The sequence below is a fragment of the Chiloscyllium plagiosum genome, chromosome 19 (assembly GCF_004010195.1).
Source record: "Chiloscyllium plagiosum isolate BGI_BamShark_2017 chromosome 19, ASM401019v2, whole genome shotgun sequence".
Classification (NCBI taxonomy): domain Eukaryota; kingdom Metazoa; phylum Chordata; class Chondrichthyes; order Orectolobiformes; family Hemiscylliidae; genus Chiloscyllium; species Chiloscyllium plagiosum.
The window spans coordinates 27,271,010-27,288,335 of record NC_057728.1 but is presented as its reverse complement, the minus strand read 5'-3'; the positions used below and the strand labels follow the sequence as shown (position 1 = coordinate 27,288,335).

The 17,326-nt window shown below is 37.8% G+C and overlaps 1 protein-coding gene across 2 annotated transcripts in view; it reads left to right on the top strand.

The window, feature by feature from the left end:
* The window catches only part of fbxo7 (F-box protein 7), a 38,687-nt gene extending 22,079 nt beyond the window's left edge, over positions 1 to 16,608 (top strand). For both annotated transcript variants that reach the window (XM_043709417.1, XM_043709416.1), the window contains exons 3-9: positions 1,751 to 2,243; positions 5,393 to 5,534; positions 8,804 to 8,887; positions 10,987 to 11,082; positions 12,894 to 13,070; positions 14,365 to 14,396; positions 15,207 to 16,608. In XM_043709417.1, coding sequence (XP_043565352.1) covers positions 1,751 to 2,243; positions 5,393 to 5,534; positions 8,804 to 8,887; positions 10,987 to 11,082; positions 12,894 to 13,070; positions 14,365 to 14,396; positions 15,207 to 15,587 — 1,405 coding nt within the window. In that variant the 3' untranslated portion in view covers positions 15,588 to 16,608. The remainder of the gene's footprint in view (positions 1 to 1,750; positions 2,244 to 5,392; positions 5,535 to 8,803; positions 8,888 to 10,986; positions 11,083 to 12,893; positions 13,071 to 14,364; positions 14,397 to 15,206) is intronic.
* Positions 16,609 to 17,326: the final 718 nt, after the last annotated feature.

Genomic DNA, 17,326 nt, shown 5'->3' with positions numbered 1-17,326 from the left:
CTTTCAAGGAGCTATGAACCTGCACTCCAAGGTATCTTTGCTCAGCAACAATCCCGAGGACCTTACCATTAAATGTATGAATCCTGCCCTGGTTTCCTTTTCCAAAATGCAGCACCTCACATTTATTTAAGTTATAAATCTACCACTCCTCGGCCCATTGGCCCATCTGATCAAGATCCTATTATCTTCGTTGTCCACTACACCTCCAATTTTAGTATCATCTGCAAACTTACTACGTTCACATCCAAATCTTTTATATAAATGATGTAAAGCAGCAACCCCAGCATCAATCCTTGTGGCACACCACTGGTCACAGGCCTCCAGTCTGGAAAGCAACCTCCACCATCACCCTCTGTCTTTGACCTTCAATCCAGTTCTGTATCCAAATAGCTAGTTCTCCCTCTATTCAGTGTGATCTAACTATGCTAACCAGTTTACCATGAGGAACCTTATCGAATGCCTTACTGAAGTCCATATAGATCATGTCCACCACTCTGCCCTCGTCAATCCTCTTCAATCGGTGCAATGAAACAGAACTGTCAATGGCGGACATTGAACAAAACTTTGAGAGGAGGTCACTCTGGAAAGTGTATGAAGAAAAAAGCTCTTCAGTGGAGTAAAAACCATTACTTTTATGCACAATTCTAGACCAAGGATAATAAATATCTGATCATCTATGTTAATACATTCTAGACAATGGTCCATCCACAATTGAGTACACAATCTTTTCTTTTTGTTCTCATCCTTTTTATGCCAATTCCTGCTGCTGTATAGCTTCTGGGTAATTAAAACCTCAGTAATTTGCCCAAGTTGACACTTTGCATTTATATGGCTGGATGAACAAAGAGTGTTAATCAGAGATTTGAGCCTTGGAGACCATCACTGCCAAGCTTGCTCTTGTCTTTAACCAAAGACCATACACAGACATTTTGAGTAGCAGCAAATGGATAGTAATTGTCGAGTCCCATTGTTCCGAGGCTGAGATTATGCAATGGATTACATAACCGAACTGATAGGAGTGCATTAGCTGCTCAACAGCTTGTGACTTTGAATATTAAAATACAACGTATGCTCATTCACTATTGAATGTTTATCAAGTTGTTGGGTCAGTTATCTTTTTTCAGGAATGTAAAGAAGAGGTAAAGGCCTGCGTGTGGCAACATACACTCCCTACTCTAATGTAACATATGTAATACTATCTTACTTTGATACAACTGTGGCTTTCCAAGTGGGAAATGTCATGCTTTTAGAGAATGCCACTACTCTGATTGTTACTTTAGACAGCCACAGAATAGGTGCCAGTCTGTGACTAATTTTTATTATTACAAAATAGCTGTTTTTGTAACAGGGAACATCTTCGGTTCTGCAATATTTATTGATTTGGATATGACCAAGATACAATTCTAAGTGTGGCAGTGTATGCTGCTATATAACACTATCAGCTGCAGCTATATAACACAAAACAATTCTAATTATGCAGCAAATTCGGTGTGTGGCCACTTGAGCTGTTACCCAATACGACTACTTTGTAATAATCTATACTGTCATACACCACCAGACCTCATATAACCATTAATGTATTAGAGAGCATCAGCCCATTGTTTTTTGAGGCACAACAAATATATTCTTTAATTTGAGGGGATTAATAACTGCAATGGAATTTGTGCAAATGTTTCTGTATTTGTGCAACAAGTTAAGGGTTTATGTCTCTGTTTTAACTTATATATTGTTCTCTGCTATTGTTTTAAAGTTGTGATACGGAATTCAACATCAGTTTAAATGGGAAAGATGTTCTGACTGATGACCAGCAAACAGTGAGATCGATAGGAATAGTCTCTGGGGATTTGATCTGCTTAATACTACCTGATGCCTTTGCTCTTTCTGCTTCTGGATCAACATCAGACTTGAATGTAAACGAGAAACCATCACACTCAAATATTGCTCAGAATCAGCACCTTGTGATTGATGGGAATAGACTCGAGTCCAGTCATCAGATTAATGCTCATGCACATCAGCAGTCCGAAGCAAATGTCCAGAATTCATCACCTGTCGAGATGTGTATGACATTTGAAGACACCCCAGTAAAATATCCAGATGAACCAATGCTGTGCAGTGAAGCAATGGATGGAATGGTGCCACATTCATTAGAAACCCTTTATCATTCTGCTGAGTGCACCAACCCAAAGGAAGCTTTGATTGTGGTGCTGCATCTGCTCATGCTGGAGGCAGGATACATTCCGCAGGTAAGCAATCTGAGTGACCTGGAATTCACTTTATGATCTGCACATATACAGTGTTCCAACATTGATGTCCAAACATCGGAAGCTTTAGACCTAAACAGAATGAATTTGCTTCATGATGAATGGAATCATGGTTAACCTTTCCATATCTTCACCATGTGCATCACCCATTCTGTTCTGAACTTTTCCCTATGTTTAAAATGAGTCCCTGTCTTTGACAACACAAAATTGTCCTATACCTGTGCTTTTTATCAGTGTATTCAGTCTGCCAGATGTTGAAAACTGTTCTTCCATTTTCCTTTCCTTAAACAAATATAAAAATTGTTATTGTACTCTTTTATATAAAAATACACTTCAGAATAAGAACATTCTCTCTGAGAGTAGCCAACATTTATCCCCAAATCAAGGCCTCCGAAAGCAGATTAAATGGTTATCTCTGCTACGGTATTTGCACATTGACTATCATCTATCTATAAAACAGTAGTAACTATACTTAAGAAGCAATTAATTGGTGAAAATGCTTTAGTCTGTTGTGAGAGTTTTACCACACCAATATCTATACATTGAATTGGGTAGAAAAAAGACTTTCAGAAATGTAGACATTTCATTGTAAATTTACAGAAGAGAATAGTCATCAGTTTCTGCTTGTCCCTGTCCAGAGCCAACCCCCAACTTGGAAAGAACTTAACTCCTTACTTAGCCTACCACCAATTAAACTAAACTAAATCAGAACAACAAAATTTGGCTCTAAATGTTTACTGTTTGGAGATGTTATTACACACGTGTGGAGTAGGTTTGACTTTTGAATCAGGGTCTTCTGACAAACTATGTCACAAGAGCTCCTAGCAACTGAGCTGTAGATATGTTTAATCAACCTGACACATATGACAAATATCTAGCATAGGTGGGGATTTGAACTCAGACCTTCTGGCCCAGAGCTCCAAAGTCTTATATAAAACCCAGTTTATTTTTAATATTAACTGAGGAAAGAATGTTAGCCAGAACTCATTCCTTACTCATCAAATTTGCCACTGGATATTTAATATTGACACAAACTACCGTCAAGTACTCTGTCACACTCATGACTTATTTGCAGAGCAATGACTTTTAACAGTGAGCCCCATCTCTACTGCACAAAATTGTTAGTCTAGATTATGATCTAAGTTTCACAAAGTTCTTGCCTAACTGAAAATAGCGACCCTCAGTCTATGTACTGAAATATTGAAGTGACCAGACAAGTTGAGAAGACTGTTAATAAGGCCAAGAATCCCCAAGAGCAACAGAGTATATTAACATGATGCTAAACTGCTATAAAATAGTAGTATGATGACGTTGCTCCTTTAACAAGGTTATTTTGTCCTTATGTTTCTTTGGGAGGGATCATAAAGGCAGAGGTTCCGATATGTCTGGAAGTATCTACTTGAAGATGCCTTTAAGCATTTTTTTTTTAAACACCCATACAATGAAACGGGAGTAGTCAGTTCTCCCAGTTCAGGGTTTTTCTCAGTTTGGTTTTCACAAACAATCTGTTTGAGCTGCTGGTCAAGTTTTAGCTGGGCACCTAAGGGAACAGCTCCATGCTGATCCTCTCTCTCTGACATCTCTCTCCTGTAAGAATCTGTGCTTAATTTTACTTTTTTGTCAAGGGGGTATTATGTGATGTTGCAGGAAATCAGAACAGATCTTTGTTAAGTAGTGTTTTTGTGTCGGTTGGGTTTTCAGATAGGTTACGTTACGCTAATTTCAGTTCTTGTTTGTTTGTGTTTCATTCAGTAGTCTGTAAATAAATTCTGTTTTGTTTAAAACTCAATGGTTGGGCCAGCTGCATCACTTCTGGAATATCTATTGTACACCTACTTAAAACAACTAGAAAAGGTACGGTCTGAGCTGCCTTCTTGAAATGTTTTGAGGGGGTCTGGCCTGATCCATAACACTCTGGATGCTTGAGATGGATTACTTTATTAAATTCTGGGCACCATTCTTAAGGGCGTTTTAAGGTCTTGACGAGGTTGTAGAAGAAATTTACAGGAATGTTACGAGTAATTAAAGTCTCCGATATGTACAAACACTGGAGAAGCCAGAGTTGTTGTTCTTGGGGAAAAAAGAAGTTTTTTGGTTTATATAGCTGGAGAAGCAATTATAATTTGAAGTTGAGGTTAACAATCCATTTAAGGGCTTCCACTGACACATGAGTTGTTGTGATGTAACCTTAAGTGGATGCCAGGCAGAAGTTCAGTTAATGGTTAAAACAAAGAACTGTGGATGCTGGAGATTGGAAACAAAAGCAAAGCCTGCTGGCGAAGCTCAGCGGTTCTAACAGCATCCGTGGGAAGAAAGCTGCAACAGTGTTTAGAGTCCAGTGCTGCTTCATCAGAACTGTTAGCAGCATCTAGGAAAACATGGTATTTATGCTGAAGTTGAGGTGGGGGAGGGGAAAGATGAGCAGATGGGCAGAGATGTTATGTTATGGATTACTTTTAGATCAGTCAACCAAGCGCACTTCCTCTTAGGCCTATTATCTCACAGGTTGCTTTCAGTACAGCTCACCTATTCCCTCCTCCTCTTAGCTCTTATTATCACATATTCAACTTGACTTCTATCCTGGCCTGTTACTCAATTCTTTTTTTTAACCTGGCCCTTTCATATCACTATAGTGCGCTCTCTCTTTCTCTGGGCTCCATCTCTACCCTACCTCCCTGTCCCGTCGTCAGCATAAGTGCCAATTTTTCCCAGATGCTAACCGTTCTGATGAAGAGTCACCAGACATGAAACATTAACCTTGCTTCCTTCCTGTGGATAATGCCAGACCTGTTGAGTTTTTCCAGGGGGAATCTGTTTTTGTTTCAATTAATGGGTAGTGGATTGACTTGGGACTTGTTGGAATGCATTTTAGGATATTAAAGGAAGTAGCTACTGTGATAGTAGATGCATTGGTAGTCATTTTTTTCCAAGAATCCTTAGGTTCTGGAAAAGTTCTATAAGTTTGCCATACTTATGAGTGTGACATAATTATTCAGAAAGGGAAAAGACCAAATCATTCTTGTACACCTATGCTGGTTGAGGCCTGAACTTGATACCTTAGTGAGAACTTAAGAATTCTGAGAAGGGAATGATTATGATATGCAACAAGTATTACCCTTGTGTTTTTATAGGGTACTGGACAGAAGATTTCCCAAATGCCTGAGAAATGGAAGAATGAAGGTGTCTATAGACTACAGTACAATCACCCACTCTGTGAAGATGGGTCCGCTACTCTCTCTTGCATCCCAATGGGAAATCTGGTTGTAGTTAATGGTAATGCATATTAACCTTTTGGAAGGAGTACACTCCATTCGTTTATGAGATGTACAGTATTGTTTTACCTTGTATGACCTTTTGATTGGGATATACACGCATTTGTTTAGGCAATCAAACCTTTGATCTAAATGGAAATTAGTTTCACCTTTTCTCTCTCGCTCTGTTATGAAACATTGTAAATTTTTACTTGATCTTACAAGAATTATTCAATGTATGCTTCAATGAAGGCCAAGTTCCCAGAGTGGAATCAGCATGTCCAAATCAAAATTGCACACTGTACTGTAGGTGTAGTCTCACCAAAGCCTGTACAATTGTAGCAAAACCTCTTTATTCTTCAATTCCTTTGCAATAAGGCCAATGATGTTTTTCCTACTTTCTTATTGTACCTGTATGCTAAATTTTTATCATTTTTGTTATTGTACACCCATCTCTAGAATTAACATTTGAAAGTTTCACTCATTGTAAGAATAGAAAACAGAATACTCTTAAATTCAAACTAAATCTCATGCTTGCCCACATCATTTCCACTTGCTTACTCAATCTTTATAACCTGTATACCTTTGCATCTGCGCTGTCCTCAGTTTGCACTCTCATCCAGCCATGTACCGTCAGCAATCTGAGATGATTTACTTTGTCTCTTCTTCTAAGTTGGGAGCAGAAGTTGTAACTGAGGTCCCTAGCTTTGATTCCTGTGACACTCCACAAGTCAAAGCCTATCATCTTCTTCAGTATGCCTCATTTATGCCGCCTTTGCTTTCTATTTACCAATCCTTTGCCAGCGCTAATATATCACACCTACCTCTATGTGCCCTTATCTTGTGTATTTTATTTTATGAAGCATCTTGTTCAATTCCTTTGGAAATCCAAGTACACTGCTGTCCCCATTATATGCATTCCATTAGCTACATCTGCAAACAAACACTAACAATTTTTTCCAAATATTCTTTTCAATTTGAAAAGATTTGTCTTGGTGTTGACTTGTTCTAATCATTTTGTACTTATCTAATTGCATTGTTAATACTTCAAGCATTAGATTCCAGTATCTTCCCAGTGACTGATGCTAAGCTAACTGACCTGTAACTCTCTCTTTCTCTCCTGCTTCTGCATTGAATAATGTTAAAAATCACAAAACACATCAGACACAATCACATAGCACAAGCTGTCACCTTTTTTTTAAAATAAAACCTCAAGTTATCTCAGGAATGAGACTTGGAAGAAGTTCTGAGATTTACATATTAATGAATCAAAACCTGCAATCCATTCTAAAACATGACACTATGATCTAGTGTTATAGATTCTGTCCTATGATCCTGCCCCACTAACTACCTGACGAAGGAGCAGCTCTCTGAAAGATAGTGCTTCCAATTAAACCTGTTGGACTATAACCTGGTGCTGTGTGATTTTTAACTTTGTCCAGCCCAGTCCAACATCTGCACCTTCTCATGCCTGCAATTTTACAGCTTTCAACCTGCTGGAAATGCTCCAACTTTCTGAGGATTTTTAGAGAATCCTCCTCAATGATTCACTAGATCTGCAGCTATCTCTTTGAAAACTCTAGAATGTAGAACCTTGTAATTTGTCAGATTTTAGTTCCTTGACTTTTTCTGCTAAATGTTTATCTGATATTAATTGCATCATTTTCTCACACTGATTAGCCCTTTGTTTGCCTTCCACTTCTGTTATATATATTTGCCTTCTATAAGATAGATATGTAATGTTTGTTCAAAGTTTCTCCTAGTTCCTCATATCCCATGATGATTTCTTCCTGTTAGTACTTTTCAGTGACCAATGTTTGCTTTATATTCTCCTCATATATTTGTAAATCTTACAATCAGTTTTTATATTCATGGCTTGTTTATTCTTGCATTTCATTTTTTTCCTTTTTTTAAATTTTGTTGACCTTTTACTGGTTGTTAAAACTCCCAATCTTCATACCTACTACTGTTCTTTATAACATTATAAACCTCTTAATCTAGTACTATTCTTAACCTCCTTTGTAAGTCACAAGTGGATCTTTGAGTTTTTCAATGGGACGTACTCTTTAAACAAAATTTTAAATTTTAATCAAGTGATTTCCATTGTTTTTTAATGCCATATGTTTTCATCTATTTGCCCATCAATTTTAGCCAACTCTCCAATCATACTTATGTAATTGGCCTAAAGTTTATGATCCTTGTACAAAGTGGGTGATGCTGTGATATTGTATAAGTGAGCTTCATGTAGATTCTGCAAAATTAGCAGAGCATTTTTGTTCACATGGAAGAATTTGTAATATATTTTAGGACACTGAGGTTATGAGAAGCCTATATTAATACAAGTGAATTTGTGCACAATGACCAAGCCCACAGCAGGGAGCACATTGACCTGTTAACCTATTTTGGTACCATATGCCTGTTTTACATTGAACAGTCAAATGAAACCTTCTTCTGCATTTACTTGACAGATGGATGGAGTCTTAGTTTGTAATATCTGGAAACTGCATCTTCAATAATGCTATACTGAAATGTCAAATGTGTGGTGAGAGATGCAATTTTAGGATCAGACTTATCAGCTATGCAAGGATCCACAGAATCCATGACCAATGACATGGAATTTCCTGGTGGGCAATTATACTCATTAGGGAGTGATTGCTGGTAACAGAAATGTCATTCAAGTTTGTGTGTTATTAATGTAAGAGGTAAAATGAACCATTTTAATGTTTAAAAGTGGATGGTGACTGACCAGGGAATAGTTTATAAGTATACTTTGGTAGCTGTGTCTTGTTTCCAATTCTTGTGCCATGATAATTAGCTTAAGAGAGATTTTTGCTTTCAAAGCCAATGCAATTCTGGTTTGCTTATCATTTTTGCACAGACAGTTACTCCAAAGGCTAAGCTCAAATTCCTTTTATTCTGGATGAGCATCTGAATCTTCATAATGTTTAGCTAAGATTTGGCTACTCACCAGTTTTGGGGTTCAAATTGAACATGTATCCCACCACTCAATGGTGTTGTATTAATTCTCCAGTATGCTGCCCTTTAAGCTTATTATTGAAATTCTCCATCATAGATGAAATATTACGAGAGCTCTGTGTTAGATATTTTTATATCAACTTGTTTAGATATGCTATGATCCCACCTCTGGAACAGGTGGGACTTGAACTTAGACCTCCTGGCTCTGAGGTGGGAACACTATCACTGCTCCACAAGAGTCTTCAGAATTTTAGTTTGATTGTGAATGCATGAACACCTGCTGAGTGTATCAACTGTTTTCCTTATCTCTGACAGCCACGTTGAAGATAAATGAGAATGTCAAAAGTGTAAAGAGAGTACAATTGCTTCCTGCATCCTATGTTTATGTAAATAGACTGGGTAAGCTCTGTTCATAATTTCTGTTCTGGAATTTTTCATATTTTAAATGTGCATATTTCTATGACACAGTTACTATGAAAGGCAAAAATATATCTACATTTTAAACTAAGTAACAATACTGGTAACAGCATTAATGTAACTCTGTTCTAGTAGGACATGGGACTGTCATTTTCTGCTAAATTACAGAGACTTTTATACTTTGGATTCATACTGACCAGTATGACTTAACATAAGTCCACAGATGGAAGGACGTAGCCTACTGTCGTAATTAGATTCTTGCATATCATTTCATGTTTATTGATTGAATGTTTTATCAGCTAAAAGTTTGGTTATTTGCTTCAGTAAAGCATACTACAAGACCAGTCAAAACGGATCATGAGTAGCTTTATATAGCGCCTTGGAGCTCCTTCGTAGATGTTTGACCAGTGTGTGCATTTTTAATGTTGAGACTAATGTGTTATTGTCATTACCTTCTCCATGTGCATGCATTGAACGTTGCTATGAATAGCCGCAAGAGAGATTCCCCAAGTTATTATAGTTTCTGGTGAATACCCCAAGCCATTAAGCTTCTTGAGGAAGGATGGGGCCTCTACTTTATTCACTCACCCACCTTGGTTGGTTGCAATAAGGTTAACTTATGCCTTTCTTGTGGATGCCTTTTACCGAGAGCAAATGAATTTGTTTCAAAAGGAGCCAAATTTAACTGGGCATCCTTGAGTTAACTAAAGTGAGTTTGTTATTTATTAAATGCAAAAGAAAAGAATAGTGCAGTGCAGGCGTGAGTGCACACAAATTATAAGTAAATGCAATTAAAAAGAAAACAGTTAAAAGACATGGATCTGTCTCTTTGGGTGGTTTGTGAATAATAGATTGTGAAATGTTGATATCTGAACAGTCAAATTCAGGATTCTTAACAATGTCACCTAACTGTAAAAGTTGTGTCCTGTTTCCTTCTGACTGGTTTGCTGGTTAATTAGCTTCTCTTAGTCAGAGACAGTTGTTTTATCTACATTGCAAGGATGACTAGTTGGTGGTTATTTGACTGTGCCCTTTGTAACACACAAGCACTCAAATCCAAACTAGCATTTAAAGTCATAGTGTCATTGAGATGTAAAGCATGGAAACAGACCCTTCGGTACAACGTCCATGCCGACCAGATATCCCAACCCAATCTAGTCCCACCTGCCAGCACCCGGCCCATATCCCGCCAAATCCTTCCTATTCATGTACCCATCCAAATGCCTCTTAAATGTTGCAATTGTACCAGCCTCCACCACTTTCTTTGGTAGCTCTTTCCATACATGTACCACCCTCTGTGTGAAAAAGTTGCCCTTTAGGTCTCTTTTATATTTTTCTCCTCTCTCCCTAAACCTATGCCCTCTAGTTCTGGACTCCCCGACCCCAGGAAAAAGACTTTGTCTATTTATCCTATCCATGCCCGTCATAATTTTGTAAACCTGTATAAGGTCACCCCTCAGCCTCCGATGCTCCAGGGAAAACACCCCCAACCTGTTCAGCCTCTCCCTATAGCTCAAATCCTCCAATCCTGGCAACATCCTTGTGCTTCAGTTCACCGGAGTCCCTTCTTCCACCAGGGAACACAGATTAGCATTGCAGTTGGTTTTTAACCCCTTCCTTTGGTATATTCCTGATCGGGTAATACAAAAATGTCCACAAAATGTGGCTTTCTGCTGAGAGCATGCCCTTCTCACTTCCTTCCAAAGTGTGAGAAAATTAAAGATTGGAATTGCATAATACGTAAATCAGTACTTGAGAGGTTCATGTTTCAAATGGAGGTCTTTCCCAGAGTCAGTTTTTTTAAATCACTTTTGAACATTCTGTGTCCTTTTCAGTATTTTGCTTCAGGTTACGTGTGCTCATACTTTTCTTTCTCCATATAAAATTCCCCTTTTTTTTTAGTATGGAGCATAGTTTCCTAAATACATCTGAACAGATGTTTCTGTATACAATACGTGTTATGTAATCACTGTCTGTCACTAATGGTAATGTAACAGAGATGTCATTTCTGCTCTAATCTTAAGATCAGCTGTAATAATTATCCGTACTTGTTTTCAATAATATTTATTTGTCTTTGCAAGAGGGAGGTGCTGCAAATCTGTATAAAGATCTACAAAAACTTTCCTGCATGTTCAAAGATCAACTTGTGTATCCTCTTCTCGCCAGTGCCAGGCAAGGTAAGTGCCTTGGCCTCTTTCTGTCTTCTTGATATAGCATTAAAGGAGGAGGCAGGAAATGATGAGCGACAGGGCTGTTAATTTGTATTGAGCATTCATAATATTTTTAGAAGGCTGAATAAGATTCTTGAGAAATAATTGTCTGAAAATTAGATACTGAATTAGTTTTAATTTCAGTCACCTATGGCTGGCTTTGTAACCTGATGCTTCCCTCCAGACCAAATATGACCACGTCTGTTCTACCAAGTATCTCAATTTTATCTCAATCTATGATTCTGCAGAAACAACAGTGTAACAGTTATGTGGATGATACTGATTTAAATTTTAAATTAATAGCACAACTTCTTATTTAACGTTCCCAAAAAATACAATGGTAATTAAAGATATGTTGAATGGACACCATTTTCCCATAAGAAAATATGTAACAAGGGCACATTCTCTCAGTGTCTGCCTGGGTTTCCTCCAGGTGCTCTGGTTTCCTCCCACAATCCAAAGATATGCGGGTCAGGTGAATTGGCCATGCTAAATTGACCATAGTGTTAGGTGCATTAGTCAGAGGTAAATGGGTCTGGGTGGATTACTCTTCGGAGGGTCAGTGTGGACTTGTTGAGCCAAAGGCCAGTTTTCACACTGTAGGATTCTAATTCTAGATCGCGGAAGGAGCCTTATTAGTAAGAATGGTAAGAAGACTCAGCATGCTCGGTAACCACATTAAAACAAATAGAAGCAGTGTTATTCAGGGAATGCTCTCAATTTACAAACTGCTCTATTATTCAGAAATATTAATTTCATATAGATTTATCCACTGGCTTTCATATTTCTGGAATGCATTAAATATTAACCCAAAATTTGCTGGGTTAGTTGAAATGAACTTAAATGAAAAGGAGAGATCTATGAAGCCTGGTGGTGACTTAATAATTGAAAAGATCGCCGGGATTTTGAAGTGTTTTTGTTCGGCTAAAGGAATGTGGTTGTTTATATCAAACCTATAACTCATGCAGTAATAGACTGAAGTGTCATTGTTACTATTGAAAACCTGAAGTTTTTTTAAAGTAGTGAATTAGGTGTGGTAATATGGACTATTTATCAGCTGAATTTGTGATTGTCATAGATTGTGCTGTTTAGATATACAGTTGATTAGATGACATAAAAGTTAGCGCAACAGGCACAAACTAAGTTTGTCTTAATTAATTGATCAAACTGACGTGAAAAGCATTGATACATTAGTGACATTTGCCAGTTGTTAAACTGATCATTTGCTGAAGACTGGATAGGATGTAAAGTTTCCAGCGACTTTGTATTGGGAAAAAAAACACAAAACAGCTTACCTCACAGTAAAGCTTTAGCTAGCTCAGTGACATCAATTGATCAATGACTAGAAGTTGAGACAGAGCGGGCCAATCACCCATAATGAACTGATCTTCAGACAAGTCCATGTATAGGGGTTCACTTGTGATTGTAAGGATTGTATTGGCAATATTTCTTTGCAATATTATTTCTACTTGACATTGTATTAGTAAAGGGCATTGAGTGCATTCTTTTGTTAGAACTGCCTTGGATTGTTAAATCTGGAGTAAACCTAGCGGTCCAGGGAAAGTGGGAATAAGAGACTGTAAGTGTTTAATTGAAATGCCTTTCCATTCTGCTTGTTTTACATTAGAAGTGCTTTTTTCAGTGCAGGTTGTTGTATTTCAATACTTTAGTTTGGAATCAGGAATCAAAGGTTGCCTTTTTTAATTACACAACAAAGTATGGTTTACTTCTCATACAAAAATAGCTTTTTGTAAATGATATGTTTTAAATCCTTCCAGCTTTGAACCTCCCTGATGTGTTTGGTCTTGTGGTTCTACCCCTTGAACTCAAATTGCGAATTTTCAGGCTCCTGGATGTGATTTCTATTTTATCTCTTTCAACGGTGTGCCGGGATCTTTACACAGCAACCAATGACCAACTACTTTGGAGATTTCTATACCTGAGGGACTTCAGAGGTGAGCTCGCATTGTTGAAATTCAGGAAGTCCTTTCAAGGTAGCTGGTAAACTGCTGTGTGGCCTGATAATTTATACTGCTGTTATAATACATTTATACACATGTTGCACATAATCCTAAAGTATAATGACTGTCATACTTAAAAACAGGGCATAATGTTTGCTCCACTATGAGCTCTCTAATATACTCATACCAGTATTAGGTTCTCATGAGATACTGACGGCCATCTATGTCCACACACAGCATGACCTGGTCCACAACCAGGCTTGGGCTGATAAGTGTCAAGTAATATTAGTGGCAGGCAATAATCATCTCCAGCAAGAGAATCTCGTAACTATCTCCCCTCGATGTTCAACAAAGCTATTATTGCTGAATACTCCATTAGCAACATCCTGGAGGGTACCATTTGACCAGAACCTGAACTAGATTATTATAAATAATGTGCCTACAAAAGCAGGTCAGATACTAGAAATTGTGTGGCAAATAATTTGCCTCCTGTGTCCCAAGTGCCTGTCCATCATCTACAAGATGCAAGTCGCGGGAATGTCCACTTGCCTGGATGGGTGAAGTTTGAACAACACTTAAGAAGATCATTGCCATCCAGAACAAAGCAACCTAGTTGATTGGCACCCCATTCATCACCTTCAAGAATTTCTTCCTTTAGTTTCAAAATCTGGTGGCAGCAGTGTTTACCATCTATAAGATGCGTTGCAGCAACTCACCCACGCTCCTTCAACAGTATCTCCCAATTCACCAATCTGTACCACCTAGAAAGATAAGACCAACAAATGCATGGGAATGCCACAAATTCACCTCCAAGTCATATGCCATACTGACTTGAAATTATATCATTGTTCCTTCACTGTCACTGGGTCAAAATCTTAGAACTCACTTCCTGACAGCATAGTAGATGCATCTAGTTCAAGAAGGCAATTCACCATTTCCTTCTGCAGGCAACTGGGATGGACATGTCTCATGAGTGAATTAAAAAATTAATAAATGGAAAATAAATAAATCTCATTTATTAGTCATAGACTATAAAATTATTCATCATTGAACAGCCTGAAATCATGCAAGGTCCTAGCTGAGTGAAATTTTGTTTTTCTTTCATTTGCATATATTGTAAATTTCAGATTAGATTTTAAAGGAGTCATCGTAAGTTATTGAATCAGCCTTTTTTTCTGGATTAATAAAACCATTAAGTGGCAAACTTTCAAATGATATGTTGTCCCTTGCCAACAGGTTCACTTTTAAATTAAGTTGAGGATTATCTAACTTTCTGTTTTTGAAACAGATTCACGAGTCAGCAGTCATGACTGGAAGAAGGTGAGTAGAGCTTTTTCTTTTGAAAATTCTCTAATTGAAAAATGTAATATTTTTATTTTATAGTTCAGAGTTGACTGACTAGAATTCCAATATTGCATGATTGTCAATGCTATTTTGTTTTCACAATTGTCCTCCATGTCTGTGGGCTAGATAGAGGAGAGAGAAATCAACCAAATTTCCCACTGAACTCCCAGGACATACTGAAGGGAGGGGTGAATTAATCTCTGTTTCATATGGATTGTCCACAACCTGGCACCCGATGTTTGTATTCAGGCTCTTGCATTGAGTGACGAGTTACACAGGTGCTGAAGAACTGATTTTGCCTGTCAATCTACACCCTTGCATGAGACATAACCAAACAAAAGAGAAATTGAAGCAGGGAGACTGCTACATAATGGCAAGGGCTGTAGAGTTTTCTGCTGTTGAGGTGACCATGTCAAGAATAATACTGAAAGTTCTCTGGATCCAATTTTAGGAAGAAAAACCTTAGGGTAAGTGATACAGGTAGTACTGCTGCCATAGTCCATCTAGCATTAGTCACTGATAAATGTCAGTAAGTTCCTAATTTTGATAGTTATTGGGAGGATTTGTCAGATTGAGATACTGCTTTCTCCTCTCTGCATTTAATGAGGTCCATGACTGCGCTAACATAATACAATCCCCACCCTGTTGTCTCACCTAAGGCATAGAAAAAAGTAAGGCAGTTGCAATAGATTGAAAGTGAAAATAGCTAAAAGGGGAATTGACAGTTAAAGGGACTGCCAGTATTTTCTATGTCCTAACTTGAGCGTAACTGTTTTTGTTTTAAAGCTCTATAAGGAAAAATATGTGATGAGAAGGAAAACACTGCACCGAATGCCTCTGTATTTGCCACCAGCTTTGCCCCCATTTCCAGGTCAGCCTGGTCTCTTCAATCCCTTCCCCTTTGAGCCTCGCCAGTTTTATCCACCTGGGGTTATTGGAGGTGAATATGATGAGCATCCTCAGCTGCCTTACAGAGGAGATCCAATTAATCGCTTTCTACCTGGATCAGGACCGATGCCAGGGACATTGCCTCCATTTAGACCATCATTCGATCCGACAGATCCTTTGCCAGGTCAGTCAGCTGGAGTGCCTGGATTTCACAGCATCAGATTTCCAGGGAGGTCTGCTGGAGGCAGATCAGCAAACATTAGGCGTGGCATCATTTAAAAGCTCTTCAATGAAACTTTTGGACTTTTCTGAGATCTAGTTCTTAAAGGATGGTTAGTTGCTGCAGCTCAAGTCTTTGTCAATCTTTCTTTAAAAAAAAACTAAAATAATTGCAACAGAAACATGCACAAATTATATTATATTATATTTTAAATTTACCAAACCAAACCTGAAAGGTAAAATAAGAATTGCAAGAAATGTGGAATGTAGAGCCCCAAACGCCACTTGATCTGATAGAGTGCAATATTTATAGATTCTATTTAATATGGGCAGACAAAAGTGAATTATAGAATATTGCAGCATTTTTTTCTGAGTATGTTCATATTTTCATTTTGAATATTTCTGGAATACTTGGAATACTTTCATTTTGGAAAATCTAAGATCTTTATTTGGAGCAAATGCTAATGCAAATTTGTACAAGATAGGTTAAATTTGAGTAAATGATTCAAAGAAATCTACTAATGAATTTTTACTTTGCACAGAAGAGTTGCAATGCTATTTTAATTTGCTTATCAATATATTACCAAATTAAGACTCCTGTATGCTGTCTGCTAGGGTGTTACTTGCTTACAGTTAAAAAAGCTTTATCATATTTACTGTGTAGTGCACAGAAATAAATTGTTTCAGATTACTTTTGAATGATTCTTTCTCAAAGCCATTTTGTACAAATCCAGGGTAACAATCTGACTGTGAAATGCAAATGGTTTATTTTGGAGTTTGGATCAGCGCCTGATTCATTTGGATCCTTGTTCTGATGATTTGTGACATGAGGTTTTCTTTGCATTATAAAGTTCCTCCACTTGCCTGCTTCCAATTTAAGTCAAGTATCAGGGAACTTGTGCTCAATTTGTTCAGTGTAACTTGGGTCTGCAGCTGTAATAGGCTGTTTCTTCTTAATGCCTTCCTCTGACTAATTAAGCTCACGAGGAGCATTAACCTGCATCTCGACACTGCATAACATGCATGTTAATACATTTATTCACCATCTAATAAAAGAACGGCAGCTTTGTTCACAATAACATTGTTAATATAACTGACTGTTATATTCATTTAAATGTGAATATATTTATTTTATAATAATATGAATTTATTTTGGTGTTATAACTACTTAAAATTACTGCATCACAACAATGACTACCCTTTAAGTATTTAGCCATAAAGCACTTTGAGATCAGAGGTGTAGAGAGACATTTTCAGTGCAGTTTGATGTTTCGGGAACTGAAAAGTTGTGAAAAATGATGAGATTTATACCGTAGAAGGCAGGACACATGGGAGCATGACAGCAAGATGATGTATTAAATGCCAAGCAACTGGGAGATTGGGTCATGCAGACAAACTGAGGTGAAGTATTCAGCAAAGCCCCAGTGTGATTTTGATTGCCCCAGTGTAGAAGAGACCACATTATGAATGGTGAATCCGGTAGGCTGGATTAAAAAATGTACAGGTAAAGCACTGCTTCACATGGAAGGGGCCCTTGAAAAGGGACAACATAAAAGCACAAGTATTACACCTCCTGTAGTTATATTGGAAGGTGATATAGGGGGAGCATGAGGTGTTGAAGATGACACAGCCTATCAGGGTGGAGGTCTATATATGCCAATCCATTACTTCCTAGGTCTGTTGCAGTATTCCAGTATTGTTGCAATATTCAAACACAATCTGGTGGAGCAGCAACTTGCTTTCCACTTTGACACTCCTGAGTCACCACTGAGTTTAACGATTTCAGACCCTGAACCCTG